This window comes from Mus musculus, chromosome 1 (assembly GCF_000001635.26).
Source record: "Mus musculus strain C57BL/6J chromosome 1, GRCm38.p6 C57BL/6J".
NCBI classification, from domain to species: domain Eukaryota; kingdom Metazoa; phylum Chordata; class Mammalia; order Rodentia; family Muridae; genus Mus; species Mus musculus.
Window position 1 is genome coordinate 192,929,805 of NC_000067.6, and position 15,496 is coordinate 192,945,300.

The 15,496-nt window shown below is 39.3% G+C and overlaps 1 protein-coding gene across 11 annotated transcripts in view; it reads right to left on the reverse strand.

Moving 5' to 3' along the window:
• Positions 1–15,496, reverse strand: part of Syt14 (synaptotagmin XIV) — a 153,219-nt gene that overhangs the window by 47,152 nt on the left and 90,571 nt on the right. For 7 of the 11 annotated variants that reach the window (XM_030255031.1, XM_011238938.2, XM_030255030.1 and 4 more), the window contains 2 exons: positions 3,310–3,581; positions 674–1,123 (listed from right to left, as the gene is read on the reverse strand). In XM_030255031.1, coding sequence (XP_030110891.1) covers positions 674–1,123; positions 3,310–3,581 — 722 coding nt within the window. Of the gene's footprint in view, positions 1–81; positions 1,124–3,309; positions 3,582–11,181; positions 11,307–15,496 lie in introns of those variants that run through there. The other 4 variants (XR_003956138.1, XM_030255032.1, XM_006497257.1 and 1 more) reach the window with 4 other exon arrangements.

Genomic DNA, 15,496 nt, shown 5'->3' on the forward strand with positions numbered 1-15,496 from the left:
TACCCAAATCACAGATTTTCTCATACTGAAATAACTTTGTGACATAATGCATCTCCCTGGTTTAAATAAACAACACAGCCATTACTCTCCTGAAATCTGTAATGCCTCGTGGGAATTTTGTTAAGAATATAGAGATAATGTGTGATTATAAAATGGAAGAAATTAAAAAGCTTGAGGTCATAATTTTTCAGTGAAAAACACTTTAGTCTTTTCTCAAAAAGAATGTAAAGTGTAACAAGGACTTTTTCTCTATTTTTACTTTTAAAATAATTTTGTGGCAGTTCTAGAAAAATAATTTTTTTTGGGCAGCAGTACACACTCTATAAAACTGGTTAGAAAGCTCCTTCTGCGTCCTCTGGTTTAACCTGTAAGGAAGAGGGGAACTTCTGTAGTGAGTCTGGACAATGCATAACCAACCATTTAACGCACTCAACAGCAGCAAATGCACAAGGCTCACATGAGAACTTAGGAGGAAAACAGAAAACACACAAAGGAAACCAGGATCGTCTTGAAGGGCAACTTTCATAGGACAGACGGCCGTAGGTAAATGCCTCTGGTTACTAGGCAAATGATATGCGGTGGAAGCAGTGGGGTTGATCATAGACTCCTCCTGTAGCATGTGTTCATGTGCCATGAACAGAAACTGTATCCAGGTCATTCAGGAGATACTCACAGAAGGATTGTATGAAGGTTCCAGTATCACCGGTAACGACATTTTCCCTTGAAGATTCAACTTTGTTAAATAAAAAATCTTTTCCCCCACAATCTTTTCTTTCTTCATGCGATGGACACCATATAGTCTAAACCTAACTGCATAGTTTCCAATCATCTCGGATTCAACGTGGTTAAATTTGAATGTTTCTGTGAAGACAGGGCATGGTCCTCTCTGGATGCTGGTTTTGGCTCTCTGTTTTTTTATAGGTAGAAGAACAAGGTGTACCTGCCACGAGTTGCCACCTGTCCTGTTATATGTTGGAATGTCTGTGACAGCTGTCACCGTTACCAGGAGCTTCTGTCTTTCAGAGTCATAGTCGAAAGTCACATCCAATGTGCCATATTTAGCTTCTGGCTCTGGATCAAAAGGTTTAGGAAGCTGTGAGGAGGATCCTTGAGCTGACATGTCCTAAGAAAAGCAAATTTAAATGTTTTTAGTTTTTAACTCTATTACTTAATCTAGTATGCAAATAAATGCCAATTTCTTTTAGAATGACATAAAAATAATTTTCATTTGCTATCATGAAGAAAGTGAACTACAGGCAAAAGTTACCTCACAGGGCAGAGAAACTTAAGTGGTAAAATACTTCACAATGAAGAGATCTTTTGAGTGTAATATTCACTATCACAGTTTTGAGAAAACTGGATGGGTGTCTGTATAAATTAGAGTTTAATGTGCACATTAGTGTCATAGTCTTTGTTCCTGAGGGAGGGGTCTGCAGAGAAAAACAAAGTTCAGTGCAATAGAAAAATATGGCTCCATTTACAGGTATGTCTAAGATGCCTTCATCTAAAATAGAATATACACAATAAGACTTTAAAGTCAGTGGAAATAGGAAACTGAATAGAAATGAAAAGGGCTCAAGACAGTGTACATCCAGTCACACTTTATATCATAGATCGTGTTTATCTCAGTTTTCAACTAGAATTCAAAACAATTGTATTCTTCTCACATTAATTGCCAATGACATGGTGAAATATACATTTCAAAATCTGAAGAAAGGCTAAGACTGCACATGTTAATTATGACATGGTCAGAAACTAAGACCATTTTACCAGCAATTGTCTCAAATTCCTGCTAGTCTAACCACCTGTGATATCTGGGGAATCTTACCTAGTTACTGACAATTTTAAACCGGGTTTCTGACCTTTCAAGTATTTGAGCCTTCAAGTATTTAATAAAATATACACTATTTTCATTTAAAAATTTGGATTATTGTTAGAATGTTCCAAAGCTTTCTTACCTTGGATACACTCAGAGAGCACACTACCACCCAGAGCCTCTCTTGGGTATGCTTATTGTACGGCTTAGTGGATAGAGGCACACAGAGCTCCTATGGGGAACCTCTAGCTTAACCTTGCAGTGGAAGTGTTTGCCTTCCATTCTCTTTCAACAAGCAGGCACACAGGTAGTGTGTGGGGTCAGTTTCAACTAAAAAGACAAGGACAGTGCTCTAGAGAATGGTAGGTTCACATAAGGAGCTGGGCCCTGAATGAGGTCATTATGTAAAGCATTGCGTAACTAGAATGTAAGTGAAAGAGAAACAAGCTTCTGTGTTTTTTCAGTCAACTCTACACTATGTACTAAGCCCTATTTCTGCTCCCCTCTTCTTCCTCCTCTTCCTTTTTCGAAAGGCTCTTCTTTAATCCAGATATAACAAAAAGATAGGAGTCTCTGACACTGTCAGTCTTATGCAGTCCTTGGTATTATATATGGAAAACAAGAACAAACTTTTATAAGATACTCTTTAAATTGTCTTGCACGTATAAGCTATATGTTTGGTGTGTGTTGTATGTGTTTGCCATAGGCTGTATGTCTTTGCTATATGCGGTATATGTATATTGAATGTTGTATGTGTTTGGTGAATGCACATGTATTTGGGGATACACTAACACATATGCAGAGGCAGGAAGAGTATGTTAGATGTCTGCTCTGTCTGTCAGTCTCTACTTTGTCTCTTTGAGAAATGTCTCCACTGAGCCTGGAGCTTGCAAAATGTAAAACTTGTAAAAGAAAGCAAATCCTACAGTGAATTTCTACATTTGAAGCTTTGGGTTACCTTAGTCTTCATCCTAAGAATAAGACAAATTCTTTTTGGATTACAAAAAACCTTCTGAAACTACAACCATTTTGTTGCCACTTTTACATTCTTTATTCCAGAAAAGAAACAAAAACAGCCAGCTACACTAAAATTAGGAAATTATGAAATTTCACCAGTAAAGCTAACTAGCATTTGTTCCTTTTATACTCTATGAAATGAAAATACAGTAAGATTAATTTGAAAGGGTTGTGGAACACTCAATAATCCCTTAGCAGTAAAAGGTTCAAAATAAAAAGCATGAACTCAACATGAACAAACAGGAAAATAATTCCAGAATGTTCTATATAAAATATTTAAGAAACAACAGCGATCCCTGGCCACCCATCTCTAGGGCAGGATGTAGAATACAGGCTGTAATAGCATCTTAAGTTTGTTAGATAAGGTACGAGAAGCTACAAGGGATGAGACACTGTAATACTGGCACCGTCATGGGAAGGCGCAGACTCTTAACCTCAGAGCTCTCCTTGGCAACCACGGCGGCGCTTCTGCTTACTTCAGGGCTAAGGACTGCTGTGCTGTCGCTAGGTACATCATCTTCATATCCTTTATTGTGATAGCTCTCGGCCTCGTGACCCGTGCTTCCTTCACTGGGGCACTTGTTGAAAGAACACCTTGGGCTATTGCTGCAGTGGGAAATCTCACACTTGGCATCCCCAATTTCGGAAGGTGTGCATGAGAGGTGAGGAGAACCGCTGTCGTCTTGGTAAGGCGGCGGCTGCAGCTCATCCAGCGGAGGTGTCCTCCTCATTCTCTGAATGCAGTTTCCTGACAAGGACAAGAGTGTGGTCATTGTTTCTAATCCGGTTCAGTTCAAGTAACTGTAAACATCTTTAAAATGTGAAGCAAACACTCAATAGCAAAAACAGTTAAAATGCCTAAGTGAGTTTTCTCTTTCCTTAGTCCAGACACAGACACTTTCCTTAGCTTTCCACTCTCCTCTCATCCAATAAGATCAGAAAAAATAAACTATACAAAGAAACCTGATCAGAACTGTCTTTTGACTGAGTCTCTCCTCAAGCATTCCCAATGCTGTGTAGAATTCATAAGTTCCCTTGTAGTAGATGGCCTTTTGAGGGGTCATAAAAGCATGGTGACTAAAACAAATGAACTCCATGACTTTCTCAGTTATGGGGATAAATTGTAATCAGCATTCAACTTAGCATTTTTCCACATCTACTTGGTTTTAGAACCGTAAATAAACCATGTTCAGTCCATGCCTAAGTCCTGCTCATCCTGGTCCACAGGATGAACTACCACTTCCAGGAGTGATAATGTAGCTGAATTCTCTCCCTCACTTAAATTGTCTTTTAATATTTTTGCTTTGATAATCTGCCTCCATCTTCAATTAAGACTAAACATATCTATGAAAATGGGTAAGGGACTGACATATATTATATGATCTAATAAACATAGTTTTAAAAATATGACCATTTTTCCATTTTCTTTCTAAGAAATTAAACCCTCTTAATTCTTATCTACCTTTAAAATAATGATTATTGAACACTCCAAAACATATTAAGTCTAGATGCTATGCTATATGCATACAATGTCACTAATACACACAAATGAGATAGGAGAGCTAGGAAATTGTATAGGGCTGTAGTTATACTGATATCGGTTTACAATGTAAGCAGATAAGGTTATGTAGATAGATCCAGAATTCAGTGTTGAATATTAAAGTTAAACAATGCTACAAAAGATAGTTTAAATAAAACTGCTATAGAGGTCAGTTCAAATACTCAATATAGCTCCTCCTTTAAACTGACATAAAAATTAAAGCCTCCATTTAAAAAAAATACCAAAGTCCTCATTCAAATAAAAAAATAATTATCCCTGAGTCGTGAATTTACATAGTTGATCAAAAGTCCCAATTTTAAATAAAGAATCTTACCTACTGAGGCTAGTACACTAACTTCAAAATGTTATCAAAAAATGCAGTTGAAGCCAAACTAGAAAGGACCTCTAGTAACCACAATCATGTGGTAGCCAAGACAGCATGAGGCAAGTGGCTTTACCCAGCTGCATGGCACAGCCACACAGTGAGCCCCGTCCTCCTAGCACTGCACCAGCTACATCTGCCAATGGGCTCAAGTGGAAGGTTTCAGCCTGGGTGCTGAAATGTTTGGTTTTCCCGATGAAAGAAGGGACACTCAAGCCGCATCTCCTTCCTCCTGCTTGAGGTTCAGTAGCCACCTTGTGACTGAGAAGGGACAAGCATGAGAAAGAGCTCTGAGGAGAAGCAAAACCCAAAACCAACCAACCAACCAACCAACCAACCAACCAAAAAACAATGGAAAAAGAAACACCCAGGAGAGCCCTGGTATCTGAAACATTACCCCAACCTTTGATGACGAAGGAAGACAAGTTAAAAACCAAAGTAAACACCATAGCTTCCTTTTCTGTCTATAGCTACAAATACAGCCTCCACAGACACCATTTAACTCATTAAGCTATACTTTCTCATCTTCTAGATACCATACTTCATCTGTCAATGAGTTAAATTAGATAATACTTATAGACCCACTGACATATAGTCAGTCAAGAATTTTGCAGGTTTAGGTGCATATAATAGAATATGTGGGAACTTCAAGAAAACAAAACAAAAACAATAAATTAATCTGAAAATAGAAGGTATAAAATAAAAGCAGAAAAATAAATTTTAAAACATGTATAAAGCATTAACAAATAAAAACAATTCATTAAAAACAGAAATAAAGTTGATACAATGCTATACAAGAGTAGTTAGAAAAGAAAAACTGGTAATGTAAGTTATTAATATTAAGAGTGAAAGAGGCCAGGATTTCAGTTCTTGCAGGAATTGAGTGGTGTGTACTAGCATTGACAGATGACCTTATCCAGGACAGTGACAGACAAGGCAGCTTAGATAAAGAAGAGCCCTGACCATGGTGCTTAATTTCAGAAGGAGCTTAGCATCTGTAGGGTAGGTGGTGAGCACCTTCTGAAGTTCATGTTGAGGGCCATCTGTAACTGGGAGGTAAACCAAACAGATGCAGATGCCAGAGGAGAAAGCTGTGTGTGGCTTGATGATCAAAGATCAGATGCTCCCAGGTAAATGTGGCCATGTCTTTTACTGTTGGATAACAGAGTTAGAATATGGGAAGGGAAAAAAGCCAGAGCCAATTCTGATGACTTAAATATGAACTAAAGAGAAAATACACAGTTACTGTGTTGTAGCTTATGTCAACTTGACACAAACTAGAGCCATTTTGAAAGAGTAAGCATTAGTTGAGAAAAATGTCCCAATTAGAGTGGTCTGTGGGCCAGCCTGTTGAGCATTCTCTTGGCGTACTGATGTGCGGGGGAACGGCTCACTGTGGTACCACTCCTGCACTGGTGCTCCTGGATGCTATAAGGAAGCAGGGTGAGCAAGCCAGGAAGTAGTATTCCTTCATGGCTTCCACATCAGTTCCTGTGTTCATTTCCTGCCCTGCTTGAGTTCCTGAACTGACTTCTCTGGATTATGGACTACATCATGCAGTTTTAAGATGAAATAAACCCTTTCCTCCTGCAGCTGCTTTTGGTCATGGTATTTTATCACAGCTACAGAAATACTAATTAAGGCATATACTCAGTTAACACAGTACAGATGTACATGTGTGTTCATGCGTATACATACAGCCATGCAATAAACATTCTAAGGCTTCCCAATGAGGTTTGAGAATGCCATTACCCTAGCAGCAGTGAGCCCAGCGCCCAGATGTTGAATCTTATTCTATATTCAATATTACAAACAACCAGAACTGCCCAAAGTAATGGCCAGTTCTAGAGCTGTGCTCGGGAAAGTACAAGATGAGTATAGGAAGGTTGTGGATGTTGAAACACATTCAAAGAGTGGCAAGGATGCAGCAAAAGAAAAAAGAGGCAGCATCAGGCGGCTGCCATCAGCCAGCGCCCAGGAACAATAGAGTTTCGGAGCGGACAGTTACAGTAAAGGATTACTGCTTCATCAAAGGAGAGAGGAGACTGTGAGTCCACACAGATAAGAGTGAGTGATCAGAGGATCTTTGAGGAAGAGCATGGGTGCATGGCCTCTTCTTTACAGTAAAGAAGATAGTAGCACCTGCATTAATGACCATTAGGTATGGCTGTGTATCACCTGAGGAAACAGTAGAAACACACCTCAGAAAGCAGAATGCCATTACAAAATAACTAACCAGTGATTTAAAATAGGCCCAGAATGACAAAGGAAAACCACACAATCTAACACTAACTACAAAAAAAAAAAAAACCCAACAAAATAATAACAAAACAAAGCATTTTTAAAAGCTCCCAATAGAAACTGTAGGCTCAGATGGCTTCCACAGTGAACTAACCATTGAAGGAAGACAAAACCCTACCAATCTTCCACAATATATTCCAGATAACATTAAAGGCAGATGATTGCCTAAATTATTTCATTATGTCAGCATAATGTGACACTGAGACTTAAAAAAAACTCTCAAAGAAAAACAAAGTGTTAGCTAATCCATCTTGTAAAGTTACACATAAAATTTGTCAGAATATATGCACTGCAAAGCCACAGCCACACAGGCAGCACTGTATCAAACCAACTTGGTTAACCTGGTAGGAATGCTGTGTTCTAAGTGAATTTAACATTTAAAATTTAACCAATCAAATTTAGTACACAAAAAAATTAACAGTAAAAACTAGTATGTTAACTGTAATATTAAAAAAAGGTACTTGGTAAAATTCATTACCCATTCATGATAAAATCTGAAAAATTAAGAAATTCCCTGTCTCCTACAGATACTACAACAAATGTCAAATTTGATGGTGAAGGGTTGAAGCCTTTACCTCCAAGCTCAGGAATGACATGAGTATCTGTTATCAGTACTTCTATTCAACAACATACCAGAGGTCCTTTCTAGCCAGTGCAATAAGGCAGGATCAAGAAGGTTTAAAAAAAAATGAATGGAAAGAAATAAAATTGTCAGTAATTTCAGGTAACTATCATGACATAAAACAAAAAACAAGAGAAAGACGGGGGAAAGAGGAAGGATTTGTTATACTAAAGTACGTTCAACAGTCTCAGCATAGGAGGTTAGTAAGGGCAAAGGCAACTGAATTTCTATACGCACACGCAAAGGACAATTGAGAAGTAAAATCTTAACATGATCTCATAATTAGTAACACCAGAAAACATCAAATGTCTAAAAACAAACTATATTGGTGTTATTTTTCCAATCCCAGAGTTCATGTGTTCTTTCAACAACTGATGGACTCCAAACTTCAAATTTCTCAGCAGTGGCTATACTCGTTCAGGATCGGTTAGTTAAAACAAGCAAAGCTTCTTTTCTTCAGCAAGGCATCTCAAAAGAGAAACACAGACTTGAGAATTACATGTTTAGTAAATGCTTTCACTAGTTTTGCCACTGCAAAAACTAATAGATTTGAAAAGCATTGCAAAAAATTAAAATAAAAAAGGAAAGAACCATGGCAGATTATCATAACCTTAATTAGACGATGATTTCAACTGCAGTTGCCACTCCAGATGGAAGCTCCTTCTTGAGCAAATTAAGACAGCCCTGGCATTTGATATGCTGCACTAGCTAGCAAGTGCTTTTCTTTCAAAACAACACAGGGATAACAAAAATTAACAGGTTGTTCCACTTGGCAACACCAGAAATACCTCTACTGTCCTGCTTCAGGAAGAATTTCCTTGCTCCATGTCACCCTGCACGCCACAGAGATTCTGAATGCATGAACACCTCACACTCATCTCTGTATACGACAGCAAAGAAGTAGAAAAGAGGACCAGAAGAGCCAAGGGATGGTGTGCCTTCAACACCTACGCTTGGCAGAACTCAGTACCAAAACTTATGAAACAATGTGCTTGTCAGTAAAGTTCACAAGGTCAAAGAGATGCAATGGAGTGTTCCTCCCACAGTCAGAGAGGATTTGCTGAACACTGTCTGTGTTTTCAGGAGATACACAAGCTTCATGTTACCTTCCATTTTGATAGTGGATTGCTATATATTTGGACATACAACTCTGGCATAGTCATTAAGGAAACTAAGAAGCTGCTAGCTTGGAATAGTGTCCAAAGCAGGACACATACTCCTTGATGTCTGAGAGGAGAGTGCAGTAAGTCTATATTTGACCTTTGTAACCTAGACGGCCAGTAGGTTACAGCGCAGCAAGTATCACTGGAGAACCCTGACAGTAGAACCGCAGGAAAGACTAGGGTTTAAAATTATCTTTTCACTTTTTGCACCTTTGAATGAATTTTACTAGAATATAGTTTGGATTATTTTTGTACGGTCTTAAACCTCTTAATCCCTTGTTTATCTTATTTTCTTGATGGTCTGAAATAATCCCTGACTCAGACCATCCTCCACACACAAAAAAGCTAATAATCAGACATGTTGGCATAGCCTTTAATCCCAGCACTCAGTAGGGTGAGGCAGGTGGGTTTCCATGAGTCTGAGGCCAGCCTGATCTATATAATGAGTTCCAGGCCAGCCGGGGCTACAAAGTGTGACTTAATCTTAGAAAAGAAGAAAGGAGAAAAGAGGAAGGAGAAGCAAGGGAGGAAGAAGAGAAAGGAGAAAGAGGAAGAAGAGGAGGAAGAAAAGAAGCAGAAGCAGCAGTGGTGGCAGCAACAGCTAGTTCTCCTTACTCAACACATGTTCTCTCTGAATGGGGAAAACAATTCAACTTGCTGCCCATCTCTGAACCAGTACAAGCTGCCCTTGCCTTCAGCAAGCACAGTGGGGGGGGGGGGTGCTTCCTTTGCTTAGGAGGAGCAGACGGTAAAGAATTAGTATCAGACAGAGACAAAGAAGGCAGCACTGTGACTGTGTAGTACAGAGCTGACAGCATGTGCTCACTCAGGTGTGAGGTGGGGGTGGCAGCTGATCTTGTCAGTAAGAGCAGGTACAATGGGTGCTGGAATGACACTTTTTTGCACTCACAGCCCCAGCAGGAATAACTGTGACTTTCCAGCTGAGGGTAAGAAAACAACCATGGTAATGATATATATGCCAACACTGATAGAGGTAGAATGTTCTAGTATTACAGCCCTTTTCAGAGGTGATCCTGGAAGATAAGAGAAATTAAATCTTAATGATATATTCTGCAACCATCCATTTGATTTTCAACTTCAACCAGAGTAAGAATGGTTTTCATTTCTTGAGTATATGTTATGGATCTGGCTGAGTATAAGGACTAGGAGGAGTTTAGGGTTAAGGCTAGTCTAGAGAATAGTGTCTCCTAGAATGGCTTTAGGGCCTGAAAATATTTACATGCTCAACAACCCACAAGTGTGCAGCAAATAGGAAGACTTCTAAAATTTGACCCATATAGAGCAAGATGAATAGAAAGTTTCTAAATTGTGTAACACCTACGTTTCCTCTATTTCTCTGCTTTGGTTTTTAATGGATAGGTGTTTTAGTGTTCAATATTCTACTGATCCAGAAATAGCATCTAAGGATTTCAACAACTGAGTTCAACATGGCCCTTCTTCCACTCCAATACATAACCTGGCCATATTATCTTCAGGCACAAGCATCTCTCCGGGATCATTATCATGTACTCCTCAGGGTCTAATCTTGATTCAGCATCAGGATTACAGAGTTCATTATGATTCTTTGCTGTGTGCCATAAAAGCACTTTGAAGAAGGCATTCAGTGACCAAGTGCAGGGTAATACATTTAGCTAGTTCACCATGTCCACAGGCTAAGGCCACATATTCATTTCACTCTATGCCATATTAGGAAACATGTCCTCAATTATATGCCTAGAAGAAGATGTCTCATCTTACTAAAGTTCTACACGGTTTTCATTCTACAGTACTAAAGCTCTGTAGAGCTAGTTTTTAATTGTCAAATATCTATACATGACATTCAGGACAATATCCTAAGTATTTTTAAGTGTGCTCTAAACAAGCCGTCGCCATCCAGCTCCACCCCAGCTCTTTACCTCAGCTCTCCAGGACTTAAGACCACTCAGCACAATCACAGCAAACACCAGTGGATCCCCCCCCCCCCCCCATACCCTTAACCGTCTCTCCCTCTCCCACAGGTAATTTTAGATACTGTCCTTCAAGAATCATCTTGGTTTTTATTCCTGGAAAATCCAACAGACCATCTTCTCCAGTGCACAGTGCATACACACGGAGTGTTCGTAAGAGCTTCATCCACAGCCCCACTTCCGTGTTATCATCTGCACACACTGCAGGAGTTGCTCACGTTAACCATGAATGCCTGTGCCAGCAAATGCTCTCGTGTCTACCTGACAGCTACTAGACAGATACTAGACAGCTACTAGTGCCTACTAGACAGCTGAGAACACAACCACTAAGATGCTTTGCTCAACACAAGACAAGATGGTTGTGGTAACTTACTTCTTACAGGACTGGATGGGCAATAAGGTCTCTGGGTCCAAGATCATGAACTTGCACTGGTTTTGTTTGTTTTAAGATTATGATACAGAATCAGTGGGAGCGAGGAGGAAGAACTAGGGAGAAAACTGGAAAGGAGAATTAGGAAAAAAGAAAAAGAAAGTTTAAGAACTCTTCTACTTATAACATATTGGAACAATATACTGATGTGGTAGAAATAAAAAGAAAATCATCATTTAAAACATTTCCTTACAAAAATAAATGTGAAAAATATAGCAAGATTAGTTAAACCAGGGCTTTGGATGTAGCTCAGAGTTGAGCAGATGCCCAGCTTACACCAGAACCTGGGCTTGAGATAGAACCAAAGGAAATACGGTACTTGAAAGGACCCATTGGATAATATAAATCTGAAAAAGCAACTGAGGAGTTTCCTCAGGAAATACTGAAGGTATACTGTTCGGAGATGACCTAGGTAAGCAAACACTTCTGCTAAAATCACTCCTTTGTTCATTCGCCCTGTGCTACAGGGGACTTGAACCCAGGGCCTCATGAACACCATGCAAGGATTTGGCAATCAGCTCAGCCCTTGGTTCTAATTTAATTCTAAATATACAGAGCAGATATTTCAAACATATTGCCATAAAATTCATGGAATCATTGTAAACATACAAGACTTCTGAAGTCAAAATAGAGAGGTCTTTGTTATTCCTCAGAAATCTTCACAAAATTAAGCTAAAAGAAAAAAAAATCTTTGAGTTAAAACTCTCTGGCTGCGCTGAAGAGACAGCCTAGCCAGTAAAGAAAGTGATTTCTGTGCAAGCATAGGATCTGAGTTTGACTTTTACAATTCACATTGAAAGGTCAGGCATGGTGATGCATGTCTGTAGCCCCAGAGTTGAACTAACAGAAACTGGAGGAGACCCCTGAGCTCTTTGTTGATCAACCAAATAGATAAGGTCTGGTAAGAAACCTTGTCTCAAAAAGCAAAGTAGATTGCACCAAAGGCTTCCACATGCACACAGTCATACTCATACATGCACCTGCCCTCATACAAACCAACACATGCATACACGTCCAAGGTAAAACTAAAAAGTACATTTTGACATCTTCAAATAACACAAACACAACTCAGTATCAATAGTGGTATTTTTTTTTAATTTTATTCAACTACAATGAAACTGACAAATTCTTCCTTGAATTTAAGGGAGGATTGATGGAAAATTATAATTGTGATTTCACTCAGTTTTATCAATTATACTAATATATATGCTTATCACTTAGCTTCATGTTCAAAACTCAGCCTTAGCACACACATTTAATCTCTCTGGCTAGAATATAGACATGACCTTTAAACCCAAATAATGCTTGTAGAAGGAACCACCCACGTTTGAAAGTGATGTCTAATTGAGTGACAAACAAACTGACGAATCAGAGAAAGATTTGAGAGAATAGACTATGCCCAACTCTCACAAGAACAAAGTGAAAAGAGGGCTACTTAAGAGAGAGTAGCACAGAGGGAAAAAAAAGAGGGATGGGTACAGTTTTACCAGGAGAGTTTTACAGAGACAGGTTGCAAAGAGAAACTAAGGTAGACACACGTAAAGACAGAACAAGCCAGATAATGAGAAGGAGTCAGAAGATTAGAACATATCACCAAAGTTAGTATGAGGCTAAGCAGAACAATTCAGTCAGAGGCAGGGAGAGAAGACAGACTGGATCAGTCAGCTTAGAGAGGAGGTTGAGTCAGAACAGCTGAGTTGAACCAGCCAGCTAGAGTTCAGAAAGAGCGACAAATGGTGAGCTTATTCAGCAGCACATCTCAGAGACTGAAGACATTCTAGGCCTAGATTATATTGTATGGAGGCTAGAAGCTTCCAGGACTAGTCCTGGGTTAGCAGACAGAAGCAGTAAGTCTCCAAAATGACAATTACTACAGGCAAATAAAAGATACTTTAACACTCAGTGGTTAAAAGCACTGGTTGCAGAGGTCCCAGGTTTAAGTTTCAGCATCCACATGGCTGCACAGAACTATCTGTAACTCCATTTTCAGATGATCTGATGTTGTCTCCTGACCTCTGCAGGCACCAGGTATGCTGAGTGGTGCACAAATACACACGTTGGCAAAAACATCCATATATGTAAAATAAGGATTAAAATACAAAACTGGAAAAAATATAGAAAGCAAATATTTTTAAAGTAAGAAACATGACCCAAGTTGTGAATAGGACAGCTTTGCTATGGACATCCTAATACCTAGAATCTGGGAGGGCAACAGTATTGCTGTGCTCAGGTGGGGAGCCCTGGGACAGAGAGGGGATGAAGCTGATGAGCAGGAAACTGAAGGGGACCCTAGCAGACTGTGAAGAGGACCAGGAGTCCCCACCCTACCACACAGTACATAAAGCAATGCCCAAGACTCACCAGAAGGCAGGTGTTTCTACACAGCAGACTTCAGAGTTCCTTTCAGTGACTGCTAGCTAAGCATGGCAATGAGTTAGATCCTCTACTGCTAAAATATATGTGCTGACTACTTTGTTGTTAATTTGATAAAAGCTAAAGTCATCTGAGAAAGAAAACTTCAGTTGAAAGAAATTCCTTCATAAAAATGGCCAATAGGCAAGTCTGTAGGGGATTTTCTTTATTGATGATTGGATATGGGAGCTCTCTGTGAGTAGTGCTACCCCTGGACAGGAAGCCCCGGATGGTATAAAAAAAATCAGGCTGAATAAGTCATGGAGAACAAGCCAGTAAGAAGTACTTCTTCATGGCCTATTTCAGAGCCTATTTCCAGGTTTTTGCTCTGAGTTCCTGCCCTGACTTCCGTGACAGTGTGGCCCGAGAGTTGTAAGCTGCAATGAACCCCTTCCTTCCCAAGTTGTTTTGGTCATGATGTTTTACCACAGTGACAGACACCCCAACCAAAACAATACGCTCTACTGACTGTTGGGAAATAAAATACAGCTCCTTCAGTGAGTTTTAATAAACGCCTGCAATTGGGCAATCACGATCACATTTGGGATAAAACAAAACAAAACAAAACAAAAGTCTATCTCCCTGACTGCTCCTGTTCATTCCTCTGTCTCCAATGAATCCAGCCCCAGGGCAACTTGTGATTTTTTTTTTTCAATATTTCTGTTCCTTTTCTAGAATGCCACAGAATCAGAACCACTCAGAATAGCTGCATCTGATTTTTTTCCCTTTCATAAATGCTGCCTCTGCAATTTAACTACATTGTTGCATTTATGTAAGTTTGTATATTTTAATTGATTAGTATTCTATCGTAGGAAGCCCACAGTTTAAATACTTCCCAAGTCGTTGTACCACTTTGGCTTCAAACCATGTGAAGGGGCTACCTGTTTCCTTTCTTCTTTAACACTGACACTGGCAGTATGTTAAGTTTTTTCCCTCCAGCTTGTTGTGTGAAGGAACCTTGGTGTTTTGATTGTACACTTCCCTGGGTGACTAATGGCTTGAGCATCTTCTCTGTGTTAATTGTCCATTCATAAATTTTCTCTGGTGATGCACCTGTCCAAACCCTGCACATCTTAGAGACAAATTGATGACTTCTCATTATTGATTTGGCAGAAATCCTTATAAAAACCTTACACTGTAGCCCTACTATGTAACCTAGGCTAGGCTGACATCCTAGGAGTCCCCCTGCCTCCAGTACTAATTCCATCATCACATGCATCTGAACACCTTTTCAGAGTTATAGCTCCCAGAAACAGACGTGTAGTTTCATACCTCACTGATACCATACACAGTATTTGCTATAATTACACTTTTGTTTTTACTGCTCTAGTCCCGACACAGGCTTTCTGGTCTATTAAAAACTCCTTACTTTGTGTCAATATTTTGTACCTAAATCCCTAGTACTTAGCACACTGTGTAATTATTCTTAGGAACAATTTTCCCAAAAGACAAAAAAAAACCCCAAAAAACAAAACAATATTCCAAATCTTAGGTATCACTTCACACTTACAGTGTGTCTGTAATAATGAGTACAAAAGCAGGTTGACATGGTGTGTGTAAACTAGAATCTCTTATTACTGATAAGAACACCTGAGAAATGACACGACTTGTCAATATTTTAAAGACACTCTGATGGCCAATCAATTTCATATTTATGATCTATGGAAACATGTACCTACATAATGTTCTGTGTACACATATTCCAGCAGCTTATTTAAGGCTACCAAAAAGAAGAATGCTAAGTGTCTGTCAGATGATGAGATAATAACAGAAAGCAGGCATCTTCATAACAGAAGCCCACTTAGCCATACAGAGAAAAGAGGCAAGAGCCAGCACACAGAAAAGG